General features: G+C 37.8%; 1 protein-coding gene across 2 annotated transcripts in view; it reads left to right on the forward strand.

Moving 5' to 3' along the window:
- Positions 1–16,531, forward strand: part of si:dkey-49n23.1 (semaphorin-3D) — a 70,654-nt gene that overhangs the window by 34,871 nt on the left and 19,252 nt on the right. For both annotated transcript variants that reach the window (XM_022682199.2, XM_022682200.2), the window contains exons 3-7: positions 9,484–9,644; positions 11,757–11,819; positions 12,237–12,356; positions 13,747–13,840; positions 15,192–15,320. In XM_022682199.2, coding sequence (XP_022537920.1) covers positions 9,484–9,644; positions 11,757–11,819; positions 12,237–12,356; positions 13,747–13,840; positions 15,192–15,320 — 567 coding nt within the window. The remainder of the gene's footprint in view (positions 1–9,483; positions 9,645–11,756; positions 11,820–12,236; positions 12,357–13,746; positions 13,841–15,191; positions 15,321–16,531) is intronic.

Below are 16,531 nucleotides of genomic sequence, written 5' to 3' on the forward strand. Positions count from 1 at the left end.
ATCACAACAAGACCGAGACTGCTGTAGTCCTTCTCTGAAGCTCAGTTCTTCTCCCATCATTTTAGTTCCAACGAGGCGACGTACAGATCATCCCGCTGAGAGATTGATGCTGGTTTGTGCAGATGGGAAAGGTCTTGACCGGAGTCGAAACTCCGTGTTGATTTTTATACTGTCCAGCTCTTTGCTTACTCAAGTGTGGGACTGCAGACGTTTCTTAATCCAGTCCTTTTCTTCATCTATAGCCCCTTGGATGTTTGCTTTTCCTTCATGCGTCTCCTTCATGAACTTTTTTCCTTCATGAACTTTGCCGACCCTGTGTGTGTTATTCCTACCTGTCGAGCTTTACACAAAATCAAACAGCCTGAGTGTGAATTAGCACGGATTGAAATTTTGAGATGACAGGGCATACGGTTGGATCTCAGGAGCTTGACGAAAGACAAAACGTGTACTGGCTGAGTTTCCAGCTAAATGTTTTCTGAACGTTATGCAGAATTACGAAATTGCATCAGAAATGCTGCATGCTATATAAGTTGTACAGTTAGATAAAAAAACTTTGGATGACATACGCCACCATGACTAGGAAGGAGCGGAATCTTTTTTAACAGAATAAACTTTACAGCCATTCACAATTAGTGCCCACCTAAACCTAAAATTTCTGTTCTGCTCTGACAACGTCCACCATACATCTTTTTTTTTTCAGATAAGCATCCGATTTGGCTTTTTATCATTTTGAAAGAAATCTTTGAAAAGCTGTTTGTCATGATCGTACCATCTGTAGGAATAGTTGTTTACTGATAAGAGAATCTTCATTAATTTTTTTATACACAGTATAATTTTGTATGCACAGTATAGTTCTGTATAGAGTTTTATATAGAGTATGGGGTAGTATAGATTAGTATTGGGAAGTATGTGGAGTAAAGGATTGTATAGCGAGTATAGGTTGGTATAGGGTAGTTATAAGGTAGTATAGGGTCAGTATAGAGTAGTGTAGGGAGTAGATAGTCTCTAATAAGTAATATAAGATAGTATAGGAAATATAGATTAGTATAGTAAGTGTTTGGCAATATAGGGCAGTATAGGGCAGTATAGGGTAGTATAGGAAGTGTAGGGTAGTATAGGGCTTGATATGGCATTGTTTATATTTTTTCCAAAGTTCCTCTTTGTCCAGGCATAAAATTATTATTTTTTTTCTCTTTGGTCTTTTTCTATTAATTTTTTTTATTTGCCAAAGCTCAGAGGATGTGAACTCCAGTGCTCTTTGCCTTTCAGTGACCTTTCAGAACATCTTGCTCTTGCAAATTGTCAAGAACATCCTTGTCTTTAATCAGTGCTCTTCTGTAATGAGCCTCTCATTTCTAACATCACTGCCTGTTTACCTCCAGCATACAGTAATTAAAACCATTCATTTTTAATCACCCTGGCCAGCAGTGCTTGCCAGTATTAAGTTGTCACTAACAAGTTGTGACAAGTCCCCAACCATTGATTTCCAAGAACGACGACTTGTTTCATAAAATATTCTCCTTCCTCTTTTGAAATAAATCCATGAGATCGCTGCAGGTGTTGGGCACGGACCCAACGCCGCTCTGTTTTTGATTGCAAACAATATCAAACAAATGTTCGCAAATGGCTTGTGTTTCATGCCAGAGTTCTCGTGCACACAGTCACTTAGTGTCTCCATCTGTACCTTCAGGGAAACAGAGGAGAGATCCAGGTCTGGAATCGATTATACGGATTACGGCATGAATTATGTTGGCTTTATCTCTGAAGACACTTAGTTAAAGATCTCGGGGATGTTTGGGGGTAAAAGCTCAGGGCGAATAGCATTCCTGGGTGGCCTAATCCATGTCGGAGCTTAATCCACGGCTCTCTCTCCGTAAAGGGGAATGGTAATCAAGAAGTCACCCTTGACCTCTTAAATCTTGAGCCTTTCAGCAGCTTGGCTCTTAAAACTTTTGCCTGAAAATAAATCGAGACAGGCCTAGTGAAATGAATCAGCGCTGATATGAGGAGACACCAAAATGCATGTAGGAATTAATATTATAGGACTATACACAAATTTAGATGGATAAAAGTATGGATGGGAACACCATTCACTGTTTCTTCTTATAATCAAGTTATTAAAAAAAAAGTTTAGCATTCTTTTGTTGGAGTAACTAATCTCTCTAGTGTCCAGGAAAGACTTAACTTTCTACTAAACTTTGGAGCATTTCTGTGTTCAAAATATTGGATGATCATCACCACAACCTTCCTTATCTTTATTATAGAGCACCATCATTCCATAAAATGCAATACCGACACGAGAAGTGGTTGGTGTGGCGCAGTGGATAACACCACTACCTGCCAGTTAGCTGAAATCTATTGGTTTTGATACATCAGCTCACAGACGCAGCCTTGTGCTGATCCACATCACCCTAGGAAGGATGAGGGGAAAGAGAGAGCGCCATTTACTGTACCCTGTACCCACCCAGAGAGAGAGCAAGGCCAATTGTGCTCTCTCAGGGCTCCGGCAGAGGATGGCAAGCTGCATGACCGGGATTCAAACCATCTCGAATAATCTCCTGATCATTGCAATCATTTCCTTGATTGAATTAAATACCATTATTATATCAGAAGCCTAGATTTTCATTACATTTATTAAGTTTGTTAATGTAATAATTGTTAGAAAGACAGCTGATATAGAACGTGTTATATAGCTTTTTCTCCGCCGTGTCTCTGTGATTGGTGTGATTAATCCCAGATGTTCATTTGACCGTCTGCATCCCGTCTGTCCTGATTAGCGTTCGAGCAGATTGCAGTATGGAAGTGGAACCGTTTAAGAGCTGCTCAGCCCGACGTCCATCTGTAGCTGTGGAGGAAAAACACAGCTCAGCCTCGGGCGAATTGTTTCCCAGTTACCTTTATAAACACGTCAAGCCGTCGGCCGTCAGCTAATAGACTTAAACGGGGTCTGCTGGGTCAGATCCAGAGAGGGTTATTGTTATTGTTTGTCGTTTTGATGCGTTTGCAGGTTCATGTCCGTCACGTCTACGGGTTTAGCTTTCCCTTCGCTGAGCCTGAAGAAACGTATATATACATATTAGCTCTTTAATGCTGGAACGCTCCTCTGAGTTCCTGCCAGATGGAACGAGGCCATTTCTTCCTGAGGTTTTCACTTGTTTCGTTTTGGAGATGACCCCAGCGGTCCAGCTCCAAGTCACTGTGTTTGACTGGGTTTCTTAGTGAAATACTGCCTCTGAGGTCAGAAACAGATCGTATAAAATACTCCACACCAGCCTGCAGGACTTCAAACAAAGACCTAGCTTGATTTTATATTTTAACTTTGCACTACAGTCCTAAAAAATAAATTGAGAAAATAGGCATATTCTGGCAACTCTGCCAAATTAGTGCTGTGGCATGGTTGGATTTTGTTTTTTTGTTCATGTCAAAATAAAGAGACCACTTCAGTTTCTCAATCAGACCTCAAATAATGAGTTCAGAAATCAATATTTGGTGGAATAACCCTGATAGTTTTTAATCACAGTTTTTTCATACATCTTAGCATCATGTTCTCCTCCACCAGTCTTACACACTACTTTTGGATAACTTTATGCTGCTTTACTCCTGGTGGAAAAAAAGAAATTCAAGCAGTTCAGTTTGGTGGTTTGATGGCTTGTGATCATCCATCTTCCTCTTGATTATATTCCAGAGGATTTGCATTTGGTAAAATCAAAGAAAGTCATCAGTTTTAAGTGCTCTCTTATTTTTTTCCAGAGCTGTATATATTTCTCTTGAGGTTCCAGCAGCTGAGGGCAAGCTGCATGACCGGGATTTGAATCAGCAATCTCCCAATCATAGCATCAGCACCTTAGTCCACTAGAGCCACTCCAACTGGAGTCAAAAGGCAGTATAATACAGTATAATTCCTTGATATACCAGAAGGAAAAATGTGTTTGTGAGTATCATGATGTTAATATTGTGTAACTTTTTAATTTTATTTTACTGTTAGTTTTGTCAAAATCTATGCAAATGCCATCTAAACACTATTTAAAAAAATATGTATGCCCACAAAAAAGTCTGTATACAAGCAAAACTCTAGATTTTTATTTGGTACAATTACATGTATGTATGTATGTATTCTTGTCTTTTTTAGAAAAAAACCTTTTGTAATTTTCATTTTTACAGTGCAAATTCCAGCTCACAACTAGTGTCGTCAGAAGTGATGGTCTGCCCGTAGTTTATATATGACCCAGTTTTGATCTCAAGCCTGGTGGAAAACACCAGATGTGTCTTCACAGTGAGAACGAGGAATCTGATTGGCTGATGTTTATAGGAAAGATTCAAAGAAGTGATGAGAACTTATGAGATGGAGGAAAGGGTGGGAGGAGTTTATCAGTGAGAAGAAAAATAGTGAAATGTGGGAAAAATCCCAGCCTGCGTTTGTGGAACACGTGTAAAAATGATGATCTCACTGGAGGCGGATTTTCTGTTGATCCAGAGCAGCTTGTTTGTAGACAAAGATGTGAGACTATATTAAATATATAATAATATTATTTTTTCATTATTTTTTATTAAAAGCCTTTTTTTTGCTGGTTTGTGAGAAAGAAGGTTGTGGAGAAATGGTGGCCAACAGTCAATCCCTTTCACTTCCTGTCTTGTCTTGTCTCGTCTCATATCATCTCACCCTGTCTCATACTTTTCTGTCTTGTCTTGTTTCACCTTGCCCTGTCTTGTCTTGTCCTCTCTTGCCTGTCTTATCTTGTTTCTTCTACTTTCCCCCTATCTTATCCTGTCTTATATCTGTTAGTTCTTTCTCATTTTGTCTTGTTGTGTCTTGTCACATCTCATCTTCTCTTGTCCTGTTGCATCTTATGGTCTCATCTTGTCTCATTTTCTCATTCTCTCTTATCCTGTCTCATTTGTTCCTGTCTTGTTGCATCTTGTCTCATCTTGTCTCATCACGTCATGTCTCATCTAACTCTGTCTCATCCTATCTCATATCTACTGTCTCTTCTTATCTTATTCTGTCCTGTCTTGTCTCATCTCGGCCTTTGTCATACTGTTCTTTCTTTTCTCATTTCACCTTGCACTGTCCTATCTCATCTTGATTCTTCTACATCTAGTTCCTTCTCATTTTGTCTTGTTGTGTCTTGTCACATCTTATCCTCTCTTGTCTGGTCTTGACCATTTAGTTTCACTTTCTCTTGTCCTGTTGCATCTTATCCTGTCTCATCTTGTCTCATTTTCATATTCTCCCTCATCCTGTCTCACCTTTTCTTGTCTTGTTGCTTCTTGACAGTATAGTCTTGACTCTTCTAATGCTGCCTTGTCTCATTTCGTCTCGCCTTCTCGTGTCTCATATCTTCTTATACCTGGATTTGATGCACGGTTCTTCAGGTTTATGTCACTGATTATACTCAAGTGTTGGCATGGGATTGACCTCGTTGGATATAGTTTTTTTTTAATGTTATAAATTTATCATTAGTCTGTAAATAATCCCTGTGGTGATGATCCTCCAGCATGCTCTCGCAGAAGCTCAACGCGTTGTGAATTTGTGAAACAGATTTGAGGGTAAGAAGGTTGTAGAGAACCGATGGAAGCAGGTGTTGTAACTGGTTTGTTATCTTTTTTGCTAAATGAGTTTTTTGATGGATGGGCGTAACCTGGGCTAATTAGCAGATTTATTTGTACTTGTCAGTGAGAAACCTCAGGCTCACCTCAGGGTCCATTTCACTTTGAGTCATGATGTTTTGACTTGAAATGGACCAGACTAGGAATGCTCAAACAGACCAAATGTCCTGAAGGAAACAGTGACTGTTAATATAGAAATTACTGTAAATATACAGTGTTGAATGGTGCTTCATGGTGGCCAATTACTTCAGTTAGGTTTAAGCAATAATACACCCCAGGTTCGTGCTGTAACGAGTGATATTGGCACTGCTGTGCTGCGTTCATAGAGCACGAACCTGTACGAGAGTATTATTGCTTGTGATTACAGCACAGTTCTATTATCACTGTTTATTAATAGATTTTAAAGAGTTAAAAAGGAGGAGAAAATAGGATCTGTTTGGTTATAAACACTACACCAGTTAAAGTAGTTCCATTGCTGCGCTGTTTGTAGCTGTGCTGTTTGGCGTGTAAGCGCTGCATCGTTGCTAGGTAAGCGTGGCGGCCTCTACTTTTGTCCATTTTAGTCAAAATTGTGGAAATCGAAGCTAACAGAAGCGCATTACTCTCCTAAATAAACAGTTTTCAAGAAGTTTTTTAAAAAATATATTAAGCAAGTAAGCAAGACCTGTGGAATTACAAGGGTCCCCTATTTCCAGCCACCTTATTTCCAGCTTAAAGTATATACACTTAAGCTTTTCCAAAGTATTTTCAAATCGTTGGGCTTATTTATTTATTTTGTGGGCCTGTGTCTTTGTCTGCGCCGCCTATTGGAGACATGGCTTAGTGTTTCTGCACTGTGCCTGTATGGGAACCAGCGCCCCCCAGTGGTATATAATGACATCGCATTTGGTTTGTATTTGGCTTGTAAGCGCTGCATCGATGCTAGGTTACCTGTATGTGGCGGAGTAATACATGGAGAGCTTCGGTTACAGTGCATTACTGTGGTATAATATCCACTGTGTTGTTGGTTGGTTACGTCCTGTAGATTCTTTATTCTTTAGCTGTGTTTCTTCTGTACGGGTCTGGAATGCTCACGTCTGTCACTAAGCCTTTAGCAGCAGCTGAAGAGGAAACTTCATCACGGCCACTCAGCTGCTCTCTGCTCCTCACCCACTCAATTAATCTCAATCAGCAAGAACCCAAACCCCCCCAGACCTGCTGACACGTCCTGCTGCTTTCAAAGAAACCAAGCTGTGAAGAGAAAGAGGGGGGGTATTCTCTAACAACAGAAAAGAAAGAAAGAAAGAAAGAAAGAAAGAAAGAATGGACCGAGGTGTAAAAAAGAAAGCTACTGTTTTATAAAAAGGGAATCCAGTGCTAATTACTGTTTATAATACATAGAGTTATGAAATAATTACATTTATGCAAAAACTACATATGTATCTGTAAAAAGTGTTTTTTAAAAAACTGTTCACACTAAAAAACAGCCAGTCTCTTCAGCCTATCCAGTGAATTTTCTTTTGTCTTGTAAGGTCTTGTCTCATTTTGTCTCGTCCTCTTGTCCTTTTTGTCTCAACTTGTCCTATCTGGTCTTATCTCATCTTGTCTAGTCATGTGTCATCTCGTCTTTTCATCTCGTCTCATTCTGTTTAGTCCTTTCTTGTCTTGTCTTATCCGGTCTCATTTCATCTCATCCTGTCTCGTCATCTTGTTATTTTCCAGAGTAATCCTCATATTGTCTCATCTTATTTTATCTTATCCCGTATGATCTTGTCTCATCGTCTCCTGTCTCATTTTGTCTCGCCCTCTTGTCCTTTTTGTCTTGCCTCGTTATAGCCTGTCTTATCTTGTCTTGTTTAGTCTTTCTTGTCTCATTTCGCCTCATTCTGTTTCGTCCAAGCTTGTTTAATCTTGCTTTTTTTGTCTCATCTTGTCTTATCCTGTCTTATCTTGTTTAGTTCTGTGTCGTAATCTCGTCTTCTCATCTCGCCTCGTCTTGTTTAGTCCTTTCTTGTCTTGTCTTGTCCTATCTGGTCTTATGTCATTCTGTTTAGTTCTGTAGTGTCTCATCTTGCACTTTCCTGTCTCATTTTATCTCATTTTAGCTTTCATCTCATTTTTAGTTTCGTCTTTTATTGTACGTAATATTATTATCACCCACCTCAATTATCTGATCAGGGTTCTACTTTTTTACTGTTTTTATCAAAAGAAAAATTCACACTGTTCTCATTATTTCCCATTATATATTTACTAGAGACAACAGAGATTATATCTGTTCGGTATCATTTATTTTACTTTAATCCTGAATATAATATGGAGATATTTGGAGTGCATTATTATTAGTAGTATCATCACATTCTGGATCACTGACTTCTCATACCGTATCATATCGTATGATATGATAATAATACAATTAAATTTTCATTTAATTGCAGTAGTAAATTCTTGAAATATTTTTTTTATTCAGTGTTTTGTCATATTGCCAAGAGTATCGTAATCACGGAAATAACATGAAATATATCGTCCCACCCCTAATCTGTTGTGCTGGTATAACATCTGTTATGTTGTTTGTAACAATAGCAGAAGTGATTTTAGTGACAGCACTGTGTCAGTGCGTGATCACAGACTGCTCAGAGAGTCTCCATCTCTGCGGATACGTCTCTCGCTGGACGTGGAGGACATGTGGACTCAGAGGCCTATCAGAAGCCGGCTCCTCTGGGAGCAGGGAAGCTGACGGGGGCGGGGTGTCCGGGGTTAATTGGCAGTGATTGGCCGAGGTCATTTTCTGCCTAGTTAAACTCCCTCTCCCCGGGGGTGGAGGACGCAGCGAGACACGGTTCAGCTACAAAGAAGTGTGTGTGTGTGTGTGTTCGTGTTTGCACGTGTGTGTGAGTGTTCGCGTGTGTTCTGTTTGTGTAACCCGCGCGGGTCTGTGTAACCGCTTCCACACAGTGCGCTCCTCGTGAGCTGATGTGTGAAAGTGCTGCTAAAAGGTGGTGTTATGATTTCTGATTGACGTGTTTATTTTACACGTCCCTCAAACTAAAGACACACTTTTCTTGACCCGAACAGCCGGGAGACTGACGGACACGAGCTGAACCGGGCCAGAACTCTATCTGTGTTCTATCTGAGTTCTATCTGCAGTTTTGTGTTTTCTCAAATACCCATAAAGGGTCAGAATAAAAAAAATCCAGGGTCGAGCTCCAGTCTGGAAACAGGGCCAAAAATCTGGGAAATGAATGATGAAGATATAAGCGTGAGTGTGGGCCTGAGGGATTTCAGAAAAACTCAGTGAAGGCCCAAAAAATTCCTGAGACAAAACAGTGGCTTTATATGGAGCAGCACAGCGCTGTAATAAAGATACAGTACAAATCAGAGGCCTAAATATAACAAAAAGTGCATGAAAATAAATAAATGTTACCAACTTTTCTACCAAACTGTTATTTTGCATCTAAGAGAAACACCCTAATTTTTAAACTTTTAGTTTTATGCATTATTTGATGGTTAAGTTTTATAATACAGCCCGTGTTTTAGAGGGTAAATACTGTGTACTTACAGAGCAAGAACAGTAAAACACTGTACACTACATAATACAGCCCACAGCTCCCTGTTGTTTCTGAGTAATTACTGAGTAAATACTGTGTACGCATAGAGTAAGAACAGTAAAAATCAGGTGAGGTGTGGGTTTATTAACCATTAATATAAAACCTTTTATGTGAATTATTGAATTCATTTTCTTTAAAATCTGGGAAATGAATGATGAAGATATAAGCGTGAGCGTGCATACATGACTTTGGCTTCAAACTTGAAGATTAAGCTATTTATATGAGATTAAAAACATCTATGGAATGATATTCACTAAGAATTGTTCATTTTTCCAATTATTTTTCTTCTCAGAAATGCGATCGAGGAACAGTTCGGCAGTGTTCTGGCACGGCGGCTCCAGCGGTGGATATCAGACGCTGCTGCTGGATGAAGATCGAGGCTGGCTCCTGGTTGGAGGAAGAGATCATGTGTACATGCTCCAGGCTGAGAGCCTTACCCAGCCCATGCGCAAGGTTAGAACACCCCACCACCACCTAAACCACCACCTAAACCACCACCTAAACCACCACCTAAACCACCATCTAAACTTAAACAAAATTTCTGGCGAATCTTAGCAACAGAAAACACAGGTGCTCCGCTGACTGATTTGAACCCTGACAACAGTTAACAGTCCACTGTCAGACGTTAATTGCTATCTCGTGCCGGTGAAGGTCCACTACATTTCACTACGGTACACTCTGTATATCAGTATATACACTGTACCATGCTATACTATACGCTGCATGGTCTGGTGGAGATGAATAGTCTTTGTAATGACAGCAGATTAAATATTTACAGTGTAATATTGTTGATATTAAGATATTAAGGCACGGGTAATAGTTTAGTAAAAGGGGTTATGGCTCTTTTTAATTTTTTTTTATTATTATTTTTCTATTATATATAGTGCCAAATGCCTCCCAATCCATCATAACCGTTATGACGTCAACTGAAAGCGAAAGGGTTTGTATGATTGTAATAAATGAGCATAACTGTAACTGCAGCGTGATGGTGAGTGTAATAACGTAAAGCATGCTATTGCTAGTGAGGACCATGTGTGACCTTCTGTCACCATATACGAAATACAGTCTCCTTCTAATTGGCCGCAGTTCTCCAGGTCAGTACCTGGCAGCAATTTGCTTTTCAGAACGTCCATCATTTGTGTGGCGTGTATTATATGAAGCTAAATGAACTGCACTTATGAACTTTAACAGTTATGAAGACTCAAACTGAAGTGGGTTCATAAATTAATATAATATAATTTATTTTAATGGTAGGTAATTATTCTAGAGGGCGACTGACGCTGAATTGAAGCTGAAAGGCAGTTGGCTAATGATAGGTTTCAGGGTGGAAACCAGTGCCAATGCCAGACCAGTCTCGGGTCAGATTAGCTGCTTTTTTTTAAAAGGAATGAAAGCATAGCAGTGTTCATTTCTCCATCATCACTATAAGTGAAAGCTGAGTGGAGGAAAAACTGATAAACAGTTCTGTGTAGACTACAATATAACTTCAACCATTGGTTTATTGCTTAAAACACACCCATCTTTAACTAAAATAATTAGTACGTGCCTTTTGCGCATTTTGAGCTGCACAAGGTGTACTTTTCCCGCCTTTACGATAGCAAAAACACACTGCCATGCCCTAATTCAAGCTACACGGTGCACGATTGACGGCTCGCCTATAAATTGCTCAAATTGCCCCTCAATATGTATTGTTGTCTATGCTTATATGTAGAAGTAAAAAGGTTAACTCTAAAACAGTTGCTACAGTTCTCATGCATGTTCTCCTCCACCAGTCTTACACACTGCTTTTTTTGGATAACTTTATGCGGCTACTCACTCCTGGTGCAAAAGTTCAAGCAGTTCAGCTTGGTTTGATGGCTTGTGATCATACACACAACTGTAACCCCATGTTTGTTTTTTTATAGATTTATATACATATACATAAATACATACATACATATACATACCTATATACACCTACATATATAAATACATACATACACATACATAAATGAACAGCTCTCCTTAGAAAATAAGAAAGAAAAAAAAATTGTGAACCCACATCTCACAACCTGTCTAAAGTTATACATTATCTATTCTCTTTATATAACCCACAAAGGGTCCCCAAGCTAGCGGTAGCTTGTTTCAACAAGGGAAGAAAGTGCAAACTACAGTCCTGTGGTTAGCAGCTAATGCTAATGCTAATGCTGTTCCAGCAGTGCTAACCGTGGTTAGCAGCAGGCTACAGTCCTGCTTCAGTCTTGGTGCTGGAGAAACTTTGCTGAAACTCCTGTACAACTCTTATAACTGTACTTCAGTGGAGTGGCTTTACTGCTGTTTAATACCTGACTGATAGAATTCATACATAATGAGCACCAGATTATAAGGAAAAATTAAAGGGTTTTAGGCGCACCTTATAGCATGGAAAATACGGTATTATGATTTTTGCAATATATACCTAAAAAAAAAAATTGTACATTTTTACAAGTATTTAAGTATTATGTTTCTTATGCATGTTGAGTAACATAAATAGTCTGTGGGAATAAAAAATTCAGATTTTGTAAAATCCCTGTCCTTGGTTTTTAGATCCACTGGCCAGCTGGAAAGGAACACACTGAGCGCTGCCGGCACGCAGGGAAGAATCTGTCGGTGAGTCTTTAAAACTTCTAAACGCTGAGGAGGTCAAAGAGACGCGAAGAACATGTTTTTTATCTCAATATTTTCAGTGCCAACTTCCTTATATAGCCGAGGCATTCTCCCACTCTGAGATACAGGCAAGTGATACTCAGCGCAGGTTTATTTATGAGTCCTCAGCGGGATATATTTATATATATATGTATATATATATATCTATACATATATATATATATATATTTAATAACTCTGCAGGGAGGAGAGTGAGTGACCTTTCTCCTTTTTTTTTTGGTTTTAACTCAAAGTGTGTCTACATTACAACACAGAAACATCAAAGACAGTATTATGATGTGATTTAAAACTCTAAACTGTGCAGATTTCTGTATCCAGCATGTTTTTAAATCCTTCCTCTTCATGGTTTTTCCTCCTCAGACCGACTGTGCCAATTTCGTGAGGCTCCTGCAGCCGTTCAACAAAACCCACGTGTACGTGTGCGGAACCGGAGCCTACCACCCTCAGTGCACCTACATTTACCTGGGCCACAGCGTCGAGGTGAGAGAGCCAGTTTTAATTTTCACAGAGGATTTTGATTTACTTTTATGTGTTTTAGTTACAGTTTTTCTATTTTTAATTTATGTTGTTATTTTGAGATAATTTACTGCTAATGTCTTTTAAAAGAATAGCCTGTTAAGTTTTGTTGCATTTAATAGTTAAAAGTATTTTTTTTCAGTATGAAACGTCTTCTGCTTGCCTTAATTACTGTAATTAATCAACATATAATATGAAAATCGTTCATCTCACATATTTGCAACAACCACCCCCTGCAAAAACTAAAACAAAAACTAAAACAAAATTGCAATGTTAGGTTTTAATCTTATGTAAAACTACAGTTTTAAATGTTGGTCTTTCAAAAGTAATAAAGTAGTTAAAAACATTAAAATGAAAATGAAAAAAAGTATGAAAATGTTTTTTTTCAAGTGATTTATCCTAATTGAACCATTACCTGTTAAAGGTATGGAACACCATTACACTAAATATTGATTATATTGATATATATTGATATATAGTCAAGTGTACTAACATGGTTAACGTGTATTACCTATTAGTTTAATAAAATGTAAAATGCAGTGAAAGCTGTATGAATAACCAAAACACCTTAGCTAATCATGATTTACACATTAAAGATCACTTACTCTAAACCAGAGACACTAACTAAATTTAGCAAACCTAGCTAACTAGCTAACAGAGCTGTGTTACATGCATTACCTGCCTCCAGAAATCTGTACAAGCTTACCTTTCTAAATATCGACGAGATGACGAGATGCATGGCACATATTTAGAGTTTAGTTTTCAATGGTAGCGCAGCTAAACTAATCCTATAAATGATGTTTATTCAGTAAGCCGGAGAGGAGGAGCTGCTTGGTAAATCAGCCTTGTGGGGCTCAGATTGAGGGGCCCCCGCCAGGAAAAGCACCGCACACACCGTCTTCTTGGCTTTAACTTTACTTAGAAAATGAAAATACCCAAGATACTGTTCTAAGCTATGCTGACTCGTAAGAAATAATGAAAAATAATCATGTTGCCTTCGTTTTCATTTTCAAGTATTAAATTATATTTAGTTTTTGGCTCATTTTCATCATGTAAAATAGACCATTAACACTGTCCCCCGCCTCGCTCTCTCTCTTTTATCTTGTTTTTTTTATATCCGCTGTCAGGCTCATGTCATCCTGCCTTTTAGAGCATATGATAGACCCACAGGTGTCGCCTAACAGGACAACAGGACAACAGGACATCAGGATCTTAGGCTTAAGCGCGTTACTTTGTCAATATGAACACAGGGAGCTATTGAGACGTGTTGACTCAGAGGTTAAGCTCACAGTAAAATCATTGTATGTAACAACTGGTGTTGTATAAAGGGGACATGACTGTCTCTGTCTCTTAGGAACCTGCATTTACTCTGCTGACCCACACCGTCGAGTCCGGCCGAGGAAAATGTCCCTTCAGTCCCCACGAGTCCTTCACCGCTCAACTCACCGGTAAGAGCTCAGGAGTGAAGAGTCTAAAATCCAGAATCTGTTTTCTGCTATTTTCTATTTTCTTTAGAGATGCCTCCATTTATCTTTGAGGGCAGATCTGAACACTCTTGGTGTCAGGGTTTTCATGAGGGAGAGTCCTGAAGGAAGGAGTTCCTGGAGGTGCTGAACAATAGTTGCTGCTTTTCTATGAATTTATTATGAATTTAATCTCATATTGCCATTCTGTACGTCTTTAGTCTCATGATATTCAACTTTATTATCATAAAATTACAACTTTAACATTGTAATTCCATTCCATAGGTTTTTAATCTCCAAATTTTACGCCTTCAGTCTCATAATATTACAACTTTATTGTTGTAATTCCATTCCCTACATTTTACTCTCGTAATAATACAACTTTAATCTTGTCATTTTACAACTTAAACATCGTAATGCCATTCTGTACGTCTTCAACCTCGTAATATTACGATTTTAATCTCATAATTTTTAATCTTTTAATCTCAAAATTCCATTTGATTTGCTCTTAATTTCGTAATAATATGACTTTAATCTCATAATATTTCAACTTTACTATCGTAACGCCATTTTGTACATCTTTAATCTTGTAATTTTACAACTTTAATATCGTAATTCCATTCTGTATGTCTTTTTCTCTTAATTTTACAACTTTCATTTTGTAATCTTATGACTTTATTCTCGATTGTCATTCCTTACAACTTTATTCTTGTAATATTACAACTTTAATATCCTAATGATATTCCATACACTTCAATATCGCAATGTCATTCCATACTTCTCTTTCTTTGTAATATTATTACATTTATTAAATCTGTTAGCGTTAAACGGACTGAGAGGGAGAAACACATGATTTTCTTCTCTTTATTACATCTCTTCCACACGTGATGATGTAATTGGTGAATGGAGCTGTGAGGCTTGTGTGCAGCTGTAGTTGGTGTGGGAAGTTCCTCACACTGACACCTTCACCCAGCGCCTCCCCAGCTCTTCTATTTCACAGCCACCCAACCAGCCGTCCAGTGCTCTGCCCATCTCAGCCAACCAAATCTATCCCCCCCTGAGGACCACAGTACATAAACCATATGCTTCACAATTAAAAACTGCTGTCGGCACCACAGACTCCTGTTTTCATCATTTCATCACCCGTAATATAACGAAGAGGGGCTCAGGGGTCTGAAATAAACCAGATTTTAGAATCGAATACGAAAGCGGCTTTAAACTAAACATGATTTAGTTTGATTAAAGGTGTTTAAAGGCTGGTTTAATATGGTTTAATCACACATTTATATAAAAAGTTTCTCTCTGTAAGTTTCTCATATATTTCTCTGTGTTCTAGATGGGGAACTGTATGCAGGGACGTCAGTGGACTTCATGGGAAACAATGCGGCCATATTCCGCACCTCTGTTCACACCAGCAGTCAGCACTACATCCGGACTGAGGCGTATCATGACTACTGGCTTAATGGTAAGACCTTTCAGATTTCACCTCGTAATATTACAACTTTATTCTCATAATATTAAAGCTTTAATATCGGAATTCCATTCCATGTGCTTTTATAATCTCATAATAATATGACTTAATCATGTAATATTACAACTTTAATCTCGTAATGCCATTTTGTACGTCTTTTTTATTGTAATATTACGACTTTATTCTTATAATATTACAACTTTAATAACGTAATGCCATTCTGTAGGATCCAACAAAAAAAGAAAAACAATAAGAACTCTGCTACGGAAAGTTGGCAATACTTAGCAAAGGGGCCTTAAAATATAAAAACCAAGAAATAAGATAAGTTGAATAAGTTAAATAAGTTGATAAGTTGAACTGAACTTAAACTAAATCTAAATGAAAACATGCCCATTCATGATTGGCTGATAATGATCATGTGACTGTGTGATATTTTATGAGTGATATCTTCTGCTTTACTGCTTTAGATTATTTTAGGGGTTTCTAAACAAACTTACACTTAAAATCTTGTAATATAGATGTAAATTAAATTTACATTCAGTTACTTCACAACAAATAGGATTCTTCTACTGCATTACTCAAAAACAGCTTAAAAGTTATGTTTTTATGCTCATGTTATTGTCCACGTTATTATAATCATGTTAGTATACACGTTATTATACACATGTTATTATTATACACATTGTTGTACACGTGTTATTATAATCATGTTATTTTAATCATGTTATTATATACGCTATTATAAACCCGTTGTTATACTCATGTTATTATTATACACATGTTATTATGCACATGTTATTATGCACATGTTATTATACACATGTTATTATACACATGTTATTATACACATGTTATTATGCACATGTTATTATGCACATGTTACTATGCACATGTTATTATGCACATGTTATTATGCACATGTTACTATGCACATGTTATTATGCACATGTTATTATACACATGTTATTATACACATGTTATTATGCACATGTTATTATGCACATGTTATTATGCACATGTTATTATGCACATGTTACTATGCACATGTTATTATGCACATGTTATTATGCACATGTTATTATGCACATGTTATTATGCACATGTTATTATACACATGTTATTATGCACATGTTATTATACACATGTTATTATGCACATGTTATTATGCACATGTTATTATGCACATGTTATTATGCACATGTTAC

This window comes from Astyanax mexicanus, chromosome 24, assembly GCF_023375975.1.
Source record: "Astyanax mexicanus isolate ESR-SI-001 chromosome 24, AstMex3_surface, whole genome shotgun sequence".
NCBI classification, from domain to species: Eukaryota; Metazoa; Chordata; class Actinopteri; order Characiformes; family Acestrorhamphidae; genus Astyanax; species Astyanax mexicanus.